Source organism: Chaetura pelagica, unplaced genomic scaffold (genome assembly GCF_000747805.2).
Source record: "Chaetura pelagica isolate M959 unplaced genomic scaffold, ChaPel_1.0 scaffold94, whole genome shotgun sequence".
Taxonomy (NCBI): Eukaryota; Metazoa; Chordata; class Aves; order Apodiformes; family Apodidae; genus Chaetura; species Chaetura pelagica.
This window is the reverse complement of record NW_009952881.1, coordinates 1,385,760-1,400,913: the sequence shown is the minus strand read 5'-3', so window position 1 is coordinate 1,400,913 and position 15,154 is coordinate 1,385,760. Positions and strand designations below refer to the sequence as shown.

General features: G+C 35.9%; 1 protein-coding gene across 2 annotated transcripts in view; it reads right to left on the bottom strand.

Moving 5' to 3' along the window:
- The window catches only part of SOX6 (SRY (sex determining region Y)-box 6), a 241,841-nt gene that overhangs the window by 206,044 nt on the left and 20,643 nt on the right, over positions 1-15,154 (bottom strand). For both annotated transcript variants that reach the window (XM_009995398.1, XM_009995399.1), the window contains one exon: positions 4,647-4,857. In XM_009995398.1, the coding sequence (XP_009993700.1) occupies positions 4,647-4,857 (211 nt within the window). The remainder of the gene's footprint in view (positions 1-4,646; positions 4,858-15,154) is intronic.

Below are 15,154 nucleotides of genomic sequence, written 5' to 3'. Positions count from 1 at the left end.
GGGGGGGGAAAGGGGGGGCATAAGAAACAGCAGAAAAAAAAACCAAAACAAAAACAAACTAACAAAAAAACCCCACCCTAAACCCCAAACAACTTCAATAACAAAAAACCTGCTTAAAATGACAACCAAAATGTTTTATATACTATGTGAAAGTCTAAGCTTCTTTATTTCCCAGTGAAGTCAACAGGAATTTTATACATATTTGTGTGTGTGCAATACTTGAGTATATTGTCCTTACTCTCACGATAGAAAATTTTACAGGGGAAAGGTTAATCTATTTTAAGTCAGCATAAAAAAAATAACAAACCCTTCCATTATTATTAACTAATGAAGCTGAAGGAAAGTAATAGCAAACCACAAAATAGAAAAACCACCACTACCAAGTAGTGGTAAGTAAGATTTTCCCTGCTGCATATAAAAGGAACTATACATGTGAATCGTCAAATATTTGTAGACATATTATATATCACTATGAGTTACATATATGCATCCATAGAGAGGGAGTACAAACAGGTGCACAGGGCAGAGAATAGATGGAAATTTATTAATATACTGCTCTTTATATAGATGTTCATTATTCCAACATGCATACATCAAAATCTTTGATCTCTACATGTTCAACTATGGTCTTCAAGGAGGAAACAAGAATGGGAAGCAGTTTATAAAAAGCTTGTTCTAGAATTCTGAGCTGAGCTTGGTTGGAAAATGATACTGTATACATTGCTCAGAATCAAGGTCAAAAGTGAATTAGGAATTCAGGCCCTGAGTAACGAGGGCTTAGCACTTAGCAGAAATGACATGTCCAGTTTCCAGCCCAGAAGTGCCAGCTGACCTGCCAACCTAGCATTCCAGATCTGAAAGGGGGAAATCTGCTCTCCTAGCTACAGACAAGATGTGTACTACTAATTATTGCTCGTAGACGCTTATGATGAAGTACAGTAGGATAGTTGTTTGGAAGCCAGTTCTCAGCCTAGAATTCAAGCAGCCCAGGCAATGTAAATCTGTCTCAGAACAGTCATACAAGCAATATTCTGAAAGAAATGTCTTTTACTGAAGGGAGAAAGAAAGGGAAAGAAGCAGTCTGACCATACCACCTAACATGAAGCCTTCATTTGAGCTGTAAAGAGATTTACTACTTGATTGTACTGGAAGGAACTTCCAAATAAAAAGACAAGTAAAACAACCCTTCTATTCACAGAAAAACTGAAAAGATTAATATATTTAAGTTATCCAAGAGACTCTGAAGTCTAGTGTGCTGATTAAATTAGACACCTGTTCATTTCTGACCTCTTCTGTCTTATTAGAACACATGTCAGCAAAGTCTTTACATACTCAAATTAACTCTAAATATTTGTAGCATTCTTGTTTCTTTTTTCCTTTTTTCCCCAATTTTCTTAGCAATTTTCTCAAGTTCAGATCATTAGAAATTAAGACACAGGAATACTGTACAAAGTATCCAAAAACTGAACCATGAAGTAAAAAAATCTTGTTTATCCTGTGACGTTGGTAACCTTTGTTCAAACTACAAATAATGCTAAAAACATACCTAAGGTATCTTCATTCCTCTATTAGGCACTAATGTTCCCAGTATTATACACAAGACATGACACTGGCTGAAGCACTATTATTAAAGAGAGATTAAAACAGCTGTACATTATGCTGAAGCACTCACTCTTTCCTTTACAAACAGACGGTCCTGGATTACAAGCAGCACTTGACCATTTAAATCACTACAACAACCAGATCTAACCAGCTGGGCCATATTCTCTTAGGCGATGCCTGTTGACCTCCTCAGTCACAGCTGCTCCAATGAAATTCTCATTACACAACTTATTTTCAGAAGCTAAAGGGCTCTGATTAAATATATCTATTTAGACATTTTAAAGTCTTTCAGTGTACATTCCTTTTCCAATGTTTTGAGGTACAATGAAGAATACAAGCAGTGTATACAATCATAACAGACACCAAGTATCTGCAGGTATATTACCAAATATGTAAGTTTTTGAAGACAGCAACTTGTATTACTCAAATTCAGATCCTATAGATGGACAAGTACAGCAACAAATATTTTTTAACATTATTATAGTAATTTTCTGGTCCATCTAGATGGGGTTAGGGGAGATGACTGGAATTCTTGAATTCTTTCATGCTGACATGTACTATTAATTTATTCAAAGGAGCTATGCAAGACTTCGAGCCCCACAGATTTTACCCAGTAGTATAGATGTATTTTCCCTTTTATTACACACATTAAAGAAGTTATACTATGCTATCTAGCTGATTGAAAAATCAGCAGTGTTTTCCAGTTTGGGTGAGCAATTTTATGACAGAAGAGGACTCGATATACAAAGGCCTCCTCAACAGCACTGACTGCATACCACTGCATACCATTTTAAGAAGAGAACTCCATAGAAACCTATTTTAAAGGATCAATGTTAAAGAGCACCATGCATGGTACATGTGTGATTAAGCTATTAATTAGGTTACTTAAAAGAGACTGTAAAATGGCAAATTATTTTCATAATCTCAGACCTCGTTTCTCCAACTGATGCAGCGCAGTCGGTTGCACAACCCACAGTCAAAACAAAGATCAGAGTCTTAAAAAAATAATTATTTTTTAACTGTTATTTTATTCAAATCAAACAAGAATGGAAAGATCACTTCTTTTTAATCCAGAGACATTTCTGAATACTGAAATAAGTATTCAAAAGTGTTGTAAGAATTTAGAATTTCAAGTCTACACAGAAGTTTAAAGCCATTGAATTTCCTAAGTGTAATACTGAAAAATTTCCAATTTTTCTATTAATTATTTTTGCATGCTACTTTATATAGTACCAGTCAGATGTCCATAATTTATCTTCTGTAAAATGGAAGGGACCAGAATATTCTGGATGGGTTGAAAAGAACTTAACATGAAGATACAGTCAATTACCTTCAAACTTGCAGGCAGATTTTAGAACTGCATAATGTGGTCTATAAAAGGAAAGATTATTCTATATATCAGAAATTACCTTTATATCACAGCTGGTGAGAACACCCAGCATGGAAGGCTCAGACTCAGTGAGAGGGATCTCTGTGCTGTACACATACCATGCCTAAATCAATTGCTGTACACTAATACAGAGGAAGAGAAGAAAATTCTCTAAAATTCATACAAAAGTAAGCTACAAAATGCTTGAAACTTTACATGAAGACACTATGTTTTAACTTCTTGATGCACATTTTTATTAGCACACCATTCAGTATACTCCTGGAAAAGTCTTAGCTGTGGTGTCACTATGGTCAACAGCAACTCGGATACTCCTGCAGAGAAGTATGAGCCAAGACCTTTGATTAGCATGGAGTGTTGAACGACTGTTACTGGCTGTAAAAACAAATTTTGCCAAAGTAACATTAAAAATAGTTTCCCAGTCTAGCCACCAAATCTAAGAAAGCAATTTAAAAAGAGTAATCTTTACAGCTGAAAACAGACAGATGGTAGTAAAGAATCTGGGACAGTCTCTCTTTAGAGATGTTTCACCAGCTTCAGAAAGGACACCTATAGAACACATTTATCTATGTGCTGGCATTTAACAATTGTGCCAAGAAATCTGAAAGCCTACTTCTATCCCTACATTATTTTATCCCATCTTTAAACATATTATTGTATCAGCATAAATTTTAATTGAAATCTGCATTGCTACATGGAGCCAAGGGATTCTAAAGTTCACTGTTTGAACTGCACTGTGACCACACCATGAAATTGAAGAGGTAAAATCATTCTGAGCTCATTCATATTTCAATAGAAAAAGGGAGTTCTACTTCCTTGTGGCTCTGCTACCTTACAAATATTCTTCCTGGGTTGTTTTTAACATTACAAAACAACACTGTTAAAATAACCAACAGAATCCACATAGGTGCCTCCACATCTGTTTATCTTTTTCAGAGACTCCTGCTCTCACATCTTCCCTGCTACAAACTCATGTATGAACTCACAAACCAGAAGATATTGTTGGTAAATCAACCAAGACTTCATTCAACTTGACACTGGGAGATATTTTCTTAGTGGACCCTGACAATGTTCACACATACACTGATAAACTCACTCTCCAAATCTTTTTAGTTGGTATCAAGGCCAAAATACCTGAACAGATTGTAAAAAACTAAATAACTCCTTCAGCCACAATTCTAGATATATAGATCAGAGCTAGGTAGTCTTTACACTGTCATTAAGGTAATGAAAGACAAGAATTGTTAAGGCAAAATAAACCAGTTCATGTTTTATTAATTTCTGTTTTTTAAAAATAAACATTTATCTTTTAAAAGAAAAATTAAAAAATACTACTGAAGAATACCCCTCAGAACCCTAAAAGCAGTTTAGAATTCAACATAACCTTTCAAGAGTTGAGTTTTCACCTAAACCACCTTTCTTGCTTTGACTCACAGACAGCCAACACAATTTAGAAAGTTTTAAAAAACTGGCATATTTGTCTAAAATCCCTAATGGATCTCAAACTACCATTGCCATGGTAACCTGTGAATAACTTTATCCTAGCCTTTGCCAACTACACAATTTTCTGGCTCTTGATACCCAACACATTCTTTATGCCATAAAAATTGTAGGGTTTGGGGGTGGGGAAACTATATTGGTCTTATCCAACACATACCCTCTTGCTCAGTCCTGGTCATTTCTTCTAACTTCTTTTGCTTCAGTGTGTCTACCACATCTGCAAGGCTTCCTTTGCGGCGTTCTGGTGTTCCAAAATTAACACTGCTCATTAGCTCACTGCGGTCACGACCTCCTTCGTCGGGCTTGTTTGGTGAGGTAGAGGTATTTCGGAAGGAATACAAGGAACATAATTTATTACTCTCTGACTCCTGCAAAGAAACAATACAATGTGAAAACAGGCTATCTCAAACACGTCAAAGTTGAAAGCATTATTTACTAGTCTGTAATACTGAAGAGCCTAAATATATCCTTCAGTTTCTAAAAGGAGCATTATGATTTTAATTTCTTTGTTTCAATGTTTGGTGGGGGCTCTTTTATTCCTTAAGGTCAGTCCTCTTCATGCATTTAACAAACGTACTTCATGCCTGAGATATCCCTCATCAAGGACTTAACTTGTCAGAAACAAGTCACTTCAATGCTATTTTCAATTAATGTGTTAAGATTTTACAGTTTTATTTAGTTCCTTAAGTAAGGGCAACACATGTAGCACTGAGAGAAAATTCAGGCAAAGACAAATTACTCCTGAACAGAACCTCAGCTAATGAAAAACAACATAACTTGAAAATCAGAAAAATAGTTAGGCCAATAATGACTGAGTAGCAAGTAATCTACTTCGCAGCTAAGCAAAGCTTATGCAGTGTTTCTAATCACGGTCATTCACTGCCTTTCAAATAAAGCCCTTTTCTTAAAGAATTATGGTTATAATGCTTCTAATATACAAAAGGAGATGTTACTTTCTAGGCTAACACAGACAAGAAGGAGCAAGGAAAAAAGTTTATGGCAGAACAAGTCATGCATGCTAGTACATAAATATTGAGATTACATGTATCAGAGAAGGTGTTATATAGTCAAAGACACAGAAAGAGAAGTAAAAATGGTTCATATCCCTTGGCAATGATAACACGTAGCATTTGAGAAATAAGCTAAAAAAACAAAAGGGACCCAAAAGCAACAAGTAATGTCAGTTCTCCTCAGTTTCATTATATCACCCAACAGTCAAGCCCATCATGACTGTCTCTGGCTCAGACTCCTTATTCTCCCAAACATAGATGCAACATTCACACATCTCCATTTTCACTCTTTCAGCTAAAAAGAGCACATATTCTTCAATTTGTCCTCAAAAACTCAAACAAGGGAATTTCTCACATGTCTCTTTCCAAAAGTACTGTTTTATTCTAATTCTTAAATAATACAGGGCTAGGAGTGCTAAAAATTTTGGGGAAACAATATTAATTTTATTTTGTTTATTATATGCTTAGAAATGCCAGTGTGCATATTCAATGCCATAAAACAGATTTTCTCTAAAATTAAAGTATAATAATAGTGGGAATATATTTAAGAATTAAGAGATTAATTAATAGTTCTACCAAAACTCATTCTCCCAATGCACAGTGTTTCCCATGAACAATAATACTCCTAATATCCCATGAGTTGAAAATGCCTCTCTATAGAGTGTTGAAGAAATTTGTGTTTGGAAATCTCCCAGGTGACACAAGGTCTGAAGAAAGCCAGACTAGAAAATATTAACCATCAGTAACAACACAAGACATAAATCTGCTTCAGCCCTGAATGGATTAAGAAGTAGCTGTGCAGTGTAACAGAGGGAGCAACACTAACAATGAGCAAGTGTGGTAACTAAGGGCTGTGGACTGCATAGAAGGTGGTGGTGACAAATTGTCATCAAACACAGCAGTATATGATCAGCACAGCACTATTATTGCCTTTGGAGAAGGAGGCAGCATTTGCTAGTGATGATGAAAATCTATTTATTCACTAAGGAAACTACAAGACGCTCCCACATCCCAGCAGCAGCATCACCCTGTCAACACAGTAGGAGTGACAGAGGTTTTGCAAAAACAGACAGAAAGAGAGGTGACATTGACAAAAAACTTTACTTTCGTTCTTGTGTTTTTGAAACATTATAGATTTTTTCATTCAATTAATTTGTATTCATTAAAGAATTAAACATCATGAAGAACAACAATAGCTTAGATGCACCAGGTACAGAGCTGATTTTATCAAGTTGCTGTCAGAGAAGGAAGGTTTTCTTATCTTCAATTGTTTCTGAAAGCTACTTTGCATTTTTCTTAAAACTTGGTCTAAGTTACAATAGAGATGAAAAAACTTCTCCAATATTTTTGAGATTAAAATTTTCCGTTTCTATAATACATTTTTCAATGAGAAATTAATAGTTTTTAATATGGCATTTTTACCTTTGAAGACTAGTGTAAGAGCAACTCAGTAATTTGAGGGGATCAAGTGCACTCTCATTAAATCTGCAGATTACACTAATTTGGGAGAGTGTTGATCTGCCTGATGGCTTTACAGAGGGATCTGGACAGGCTGGATCAATGGGGCAAGGCCAACTGTATGAAGTTTAACAAGACTAAGTGTTGAGTCCTGCACTTGGGTCACAACAACCCAGTGCAATGTTACAGGCTTGGAGAAGAGTGACAGGAATGCTGCCTGGTGGAAAATGACCTGGAGATGTTGATGAGCCAGCAGTGTGCCAAGGTGTCCAAAAAGGCCAGCATCATCCTGGCTTGCATCAGATATAGAGTAGCCAGCAGAACTAGGGAAGTGATTGTCCCCCTCTACTCAGCACTGGTGAGGCTGCACCTCAAGTACTGTGTTCAGGTTTCAGCTCCTCACTATAAGAAAGACACCGAGACGCTGAAGCATGTCCAAAGATGAAGTTGGTTATGGTCTAGACCACAGGTCTTATGAGGAGGGGCTGAAGGAACTGGGGTTATTTAGCCTGAAGAAAAGGAGGCTCAGGGGAGATCTTATCATTCTCTACAACTACCTGAGAGGAGGTTGTAGCAATGTGAGTGTTGGCCTCTTCTCCCTAGTAACAAGCAACAGGACAAGATTAAAAGGTCTCTAGTTGTGCCAGGGGAGGTTTAGGTTGGCTATTAGAAGAACCTTCGTCACTGAAAGGCTTATTAAAGACTGGAATAGACTGCCGAGAAAGGTGGTTGAATCACCATCCCTGGAGATGTTTAAAATATGTGTAAATGTGGTGCTTAGGAATACAGTCTAGCACTGGGCTCGACAGAGCTAGTTTAATGGTGGGACTCAATGATCTTAAAGGTCTTTTCCAACCAGAATTATTCTGTGGTTTTAAAAGAGTTTGTTCTCAAGAAAGCAACGTCATCTTATAGTACATGAAACTTACCCATCAGGCTCAATGCAGAGAATTTTATGCTCTTAGCAAGGAACACTAAATCTACTGTTTAGGCCAGAAACAAGAAGCTAAGGTTAAACCGTGGAGCAAGTAGAAATGACAGTGTTCTTCCTCCTGATAACCACCCTCTCCCTCATCTGAATGCATTAATGGTCTAGAACAAGGTTCATTGGCTGCTAACAGAAGACTATCCAAGTCCTGCCTCCGATAGGCAGCATATCCATACTTCTTTTTCTTGCCCAAAAGACTGCAAGCTCCATAATGAAAATGAGACAAGTTTAAACTCCATACAAATTAGGTACCTTTAGAGAATGAAGGCAGGATGACAGGCTTTGTGAGAATGAGGATAGAGTATTTTATATTGTCAGATCCTTGGGTAGAATATGTAGAATATACACAGAACAAAAATTAAAGAATAAAAGGTATTCTTAATAATTCTTGTTCTGTTTAGACCTACAACTGTAGTATTAGGGTCACTAAATGGCTAATGCATTTGCAATGTGTTATCTGAATTTGCAGTCTAAGAAACCCAGCAGGGATGGCTTTCTAAGCCTCATCTTCTTCTGAAATCACAAATGGTTAAAAAGAGTGGCTGAGGATTCAGCAGGACAACTGCAGAAAATGAAAGGCAATCATGGAATTAAATGGACAAATGCAAAAATACCTTCCCTAATAATAGCAGAACTCAGCTAGAAAAATCTAAATCAGCTGCATGTGCAATTATCTACAAGAAACAAAACCAATTCCCAGGCATTCTAGAGTTCTAGATACATTTGAGAATAATCTACAAATTAAATGTAGCTAAAACGAAACTTTCAAAAGGCTTTAGAGGAGTTTTATAGTTATATGATCAGAATCTACAGTTTTATTCCTATCTATCTACTGTTGGCAGCTTTATTGCAACCATATTAATAGGTTGTATTGACCTCACATTCATGGTAAACTAGACAGATCAAAAACCAGTGGGTCAAGGGAAACATTTATGTTATACTTTCTCTAGAAAGGTGACTCAACTGTATTTGAAGGGAAGTTGTTACTGCAGTGTTCAGTGTGTTGAAAATCAAATAAAGTTTGCAGAAAATCTATGAAGGATTTTAATATCCTTAGCAGACCTTATAATCTCTTGTGGACCAACGCATGTCGTGTTTATGTCCCAGTACCTCACCCACTGTGTGACCAAAAATGCAAGTATAACATGCGTCACATGCAGTCCTAGCTATCAAAAGTAAATTTGCATAGACATTCACAAGCAGCATGCAGGTGCCTGCCTAATACAGCTGAATAATGCAACCCTGTGGCCTAGGCATCCTCTCAAGAGAGACTAGTGGATCATGTGTGTTGCCTGGGGGAGGAGGTATAGCATATCCACAAGTTGTTTGGTGGTCTTGCCATAGTGCATAAGTTACTCTCAGTAGAAAATTTAAAGTCCAGAGTGGAAAAGGACCACCACACTTCTTATCCCAGACTAAGAAAATAAAGGAAAGGAGAACCTGGTTCTTTTGTATATGGGAGGATTCAGTAATGAGAGAGATTCTATCCTTGAGAGGATAGTTTAACCTGAAGAGAGGAAAGAAAGGATACTATTAAAGTCTTTTTTCCTGCTTTTTTCAAAAAGCATAAAGGAAGAGATAAAGACAAGTGAAGTGCCTAGCCAAGATCAACTAAAATGTTTTCATTTCGGAAAATCCAGCTGAACAATCCATCACCATTGATGAAAATTCTCCATGCAAGTCAACTTTTCCCAGCACAACTGAACAAAAAACTTACTTAACAAGAAAATGGGCAAGAGATTATGATTGATATGAACGTCCACTTAATGTATTCAGACACAATCTGGTGTCCAAATTAATCTAACAGCTACATAATATACTAGGCAACTAGCATATCCCTGAATTCTCAGGTTTAAAATTAATGTATTTCTGTGAAATGGCACTTTAAGTCTAAACTTGAAATAATATCTTCAACACATCACAGCCTCATTGAACAGTGCACTTTTCAAGGTGTGCGATTCTTACTGATTTAAGTGATTTCCATGTAAGGAGGAAGAAAAAGGAAAATGTGTTAAGATAAAAGGCAAATATTTAGTCTATGGACAAAAGACTTAGCACAGAGCATGCTTCTTCATCCAACAGTGGTGGAATCCAATCACATTTAACATTTTAATCTTGACTATATTAGGATTAATTCAATTTCCAGCCAAGAAATAGAAAAATACTGACATATTAAAAAAGTGTCAGTATAAAAAAATTATGCCCATCTGAAGTACATTTTACTTCTAATAAGAATGGAGTGCTTAGAAAAGCAGAACTTCAAGAAAAAACTATGTTAGCAAAATTTTCAATTTAGTCCTAAGAGAAAGTGTTAAGCAAAGGTTATTACAGATAACATACCAGAGTGGGTTCCTTCTCAGTTTGATACAGTGACATCTGATGCAGATTGTTTAGAATACCACCCTACCTTCGCTAGACTTAGAAAACTATCCTCCCACTCACACACTAATACTGGATAAATGTAGAAGGACAATTGATGCCTGTACCAGAATACACAAGGATATTGCACAGGGAATTTTGCCCACGACAATGGTGGCATTTCCAAACTAGCCCTTAATAATTGGCAAACAATAAAATTTGAAGACAGCTTATTGCTCAAAGTTAGGCACCAGTCTGACTACCTAAGGAACAACATGTGCAATGGTTTTACATCTTAACCTTTCTTCTTTAACTTACATATCAGACATAAAAATGTTTTTAGCTGAAAAGGTATTTATTTGCACAGATGAATAAACAAAAAATCTTACTGCATAGCAGCTGAAGACAGAAAAAATTAGTCTGGACCACTATTCTAGCTGCTTACTATTCAGCAAGGACAAAACTGAGGCTATTTTTGAAAACCTGGGCTTTAATATCAAGGTAAAGAAGGGCCATTTTTCCTGTATATATTTCCTTGCCAGCAACTAGCACAGGCAAACTTCTATTACAGATCATTCAAATGTTTTAACAAAATATCCCTATATAATTAATACCTGTATTTAGCCACTAAAATTTAAGAATTAGGTTTCAGAGGGGACAAAATGCAGAAAAATAAATAGATGCACAAAAGACAGTAAACCAGAAATGAGTAAGGCATGAATTCTGAAATATTATACATGGCTCACTCAGGGATAGGTAGCCCACACATGAAATCAGTTTTACTGACCCCTAAAATCTCTACCTGTTGCTCTACTCATACATCACCAAGAAAACAACATTAAGATTTCCAATGCAATGTGGTGTAAGCTTTTCTAGGTCTATTCTTGGCCCTTTTCATGTTAGGCAGGCAGCATACTTCTTTATCCAATCCCAAATTTTCTTTGTATATATGTGGTCCAACAACAGCTTCCTTAGTCTCACCAGCCTTCCAGGCTGCCTGGTGTAAACAATGAATGGCCTGTTGACCATTCCTTTTTGAGTTGCTGTGAACAGCCCAAGCATAGTTTTGCTAAGGGCAGAAACAATTATGAATAATTACAAGCAAGGGCTTAGTATAAATAAAGAGGGGGATGCCTTGTGACTAAGTACATGGTGTTTTCTTGACATTCCATAATAACTCCTTTAAAACTGTTACATTAAGATAACATGTATAAATATTTCAGAGTGCCTCTTACTCTGAGAAAATGATTTTTTTAGCATGCACATTCACTAAATTTCACAAGTAAAATGGTAAAATTCTTCAAAAACTGAGCTGCTTAGCTTCTGCACAAAGGAAGAAAAATCGTAATGCTTTCTCAGAAGTTTCTGTTGAAAAGGAATTGAATAATAATTTTCTTGTTGTTGTAAAAAAGGTATTTTCTTGTGTATTTATATTCTGAAAGTTTAAGTAGTTAATTTTCCCAGCAGTGGTCCCACTGGTTTTAACAGGACAAACGAGGATACTGCTGTAAGTGATGTAAATAAGGGTACAGAGAGTCGAACCTGTATTTTTCATATCAGGAAGCTAATGTTTATAGCAATACATGCAAACTGAAATGTGAGCCTATTGTGTCAACTTTTGTGAAGCCCTTTCACTTCCAAAATAGAGCAAACACACACAAACTGACAGTCCTATTGGTGAAAGATTGTAGGCTACAACAGTATTCAGTACTCTTGCTCCTTCCTCTGAATGGCCAAAGTACAAAATATGGGGGCTGCATTTTGGGGCTGAGAAGCTACATCTCTGTTTGAGAAGTCAACAATCCTAAGTGCAGATCTGGCTTGGGACAGATCTCTGTCTGGGATCCTCGTAAGGGTTAAGAACAGAAAAACAGTCTGGTGAGCTGGATTCACTGGGCTGGAGCCTTACAAGGGGGGAATGCAAGAGGCTGTGGATTTAATAAGGAGATGCTACAATTCTTTTATGGTGGCATTTCTATTTCATGTAAGGGTGACAGAATTCTGTCTCAAAGAGAGAAGCACTCTGAAGGTGAGAAAAGAGGAACTTGGGAACTAAAACCGTGGGCTGTACAAAATCATGGTCACAGTGTTAGTTGGAAATTTAAGAATCACTACTGTCAACTTTGACTGAAAGCTGACGACAGCAGTCCTACTCAATAGTCAGAGATAAAACTGTTTCTGTAAGAGTTTAACTGCAATCACAGGGTGAATGGCCAAGAAGTAGAAAGCAAATACTACTAACATAAAATGCGTTAGCTGAATTGCTTATTTCCATGTGGATTAGGCTTTTCTGTTTTAAAGGGATATTTATCTGTCTCTGCATTGAATGGGACACATGTAAACACCCCAGGAAAGTTGGATATCCAGAGTGGTTTTGAGTCCAAGTACTAGAGGCATGCTGGCACTTGGAACTAATCTGGAGTTAACATATAATGAAAGCAAATGTTTACAAAATCATTTCCAATCATTACATTAAATAAGGTTTCCCATTTTGAGGAATTTAATTAAATACAATTAAGATAAATAAAAAATCTAAGTGATCATTTTCAATTCTCATCCGATTAAAAAAAACAACAAAAGTTTTATTAAGAAAGATTTATCTCAATCCAAGCCTTGAGAATTACTGCTATGAGCTATTGAGAGAACATCATTTGTAAAGTCTCAGCAAATTATGCTAGTGGGAGGGCAAATGGCAAGTAATGGAATAAAACCTCAAGTCTTTAACTCAGCATTTACTCTGATAAAACTTACACAGATTTCACTGCCAAAGTATAGGCTGTAAAAGGCTTGCATTTGGTCTTTGATACACAACTAAAAACCTCAAGCAGAAACAATACAACAGTAAGCACTAGCCAAGAAATACTATGTTAAACTGAGAAAAAAAAATAAATTAAAAAAAGATAACTTCAGTTTAGATCAAAGGTTTAAAATTGAGATGATGTAATAATCAGACATATATGATACGACTATGGCCTTAAGAATAGGCCAGTGCAAGTCTGTATATCTTTGGAAGGAATAGGGAGGGACTTCCTGTTGGTTGTAAAATATGACCACTTAATTGCAGTAATCCCTTCATACTCAGTTGTTGCATGAAATCTAATTAATCCAGGTACTTTTGGGTAGAGATATTTCAGAGGAAGATTTTTATAATTTTTCAACCATGTGATTTAAAACCTTTTCTTTACAAATGAGCAAATCCCTGAAAAATACTGACAGGCATTTTGCTCCATTCTAGAAGAGAAAGTAACTTCAGAATTCTTAAATGCAATGACCAATCACTTCTATATGGCAATCAACTCACCCTCAAATGATATGCATAGACTCATGTGTGCTGTGGTAATATTTAGATGCTAAGGATTTTCTTAATTATCCAAATACTATATGTCCTCACTCCCTATGTTTAGTATTGGTAGTAAATCACAACAATATTGAGACTTTATGCCCTGGATTTTGGTTAAATGCTCTTACTAAGGAAAAACTAATGGACAACCATTTACAGAATGAGTATTTAGACTTATATTTTCATCTAAACTGAAACTGAATATGCATTGTGATCAGTCCCAGCTGATTAGCACTGTTTACCTTTTGAGTAAATAAAGACGTACTTTTCTCAGAAGCTGCCAAATTAAACAAGGATTGTGTGGCTTGGATATTCCAGACCACTTTGTATATATCCAACTTCCTCCTACTAGGTTGTCTTAGTCATCCAAAATATAACTGGATCTATTGTAAATATCAAAATACTAAAATTTATATTTATGTTTTAGCAATAGCAAATGAACATGGAAATCCTTCTCTGTATTTAGTTACATGACATGTATTACATGCTTTATGTTTCCCTTTTAGCATTTGCAGAGGAATGTGTGCAGGAAAGCAGCCTGCTGCACAGAGTACTTGTATTTCTTTAAGGTAAACACTGATGAAACATTTGGAATATTGAAATAAAAACAAGACATTTATGAGACATAAAGGTATCACATAAAACTGTTGTGAATTACAGTAACATTGGCTGAATCCCAGAAGAGATAATCCTTATAAACATGCAGGAATGTTGTAAACTGTATATGAATGTCAGTGATACAGTACATTAGGAGATTCGTATTACACTGGGTGCTGTGTAAGTCTCAGTCACTGGATTTTTCATGGCCTCAAAGATTAAAATAAATATATGCAGTATCTTTTCTTCCTCCAAGAAGACATTTTATGTACACAGTTTTATTATGCTGAACAAAGATACCAAAGTCTGGTTTTTCTTGAGCTGTCAAAGTACAAAAGAAATGCAAAAAGTCCTTGCACAGATGTAGTAAAGTGCTGGATTTTATCTTTTGGCAGGTGCTCAATATGCAGCCCACATAATCACATGTTAATGACTGGAGTGTGTTAATCAGCATGCATACCTGATTCCTTCTTGCCCAAGGAAAAAAAAATTAACAATTTACAGCATGTTAATGCTTCTACTTTTGAAAAAATTCATGTCAATATACTGAAGTGAATTAAAAACTTCTCAGAAATTGCTTTATACAAACTAGGAAATGTTAAAATAAGAGAAAGAAATAAAATTGCTACAGGTTTAGATGAGTAAAAACAGAAAGTCTTTCACAAAGAATTCAGGTGATGATTAATTATTTTTAAATACAGTTCACCCTAGAATATAGGGAAAGGTTCAAAATAGACCTTGCTTTTGGAAAGAAAAATGTGGTGTCAAAATGAAAATAATGCAAGTATACCAGGCATGCCAAAAAGTGCAATTATGTGATTCTTTTTCAAATACAGTAAATTTATTGTTTCACAAGCCCCATTAAGTACATTATCTTGTACACTTTTAGGAAATTGTTTTATTATTTTCAATAC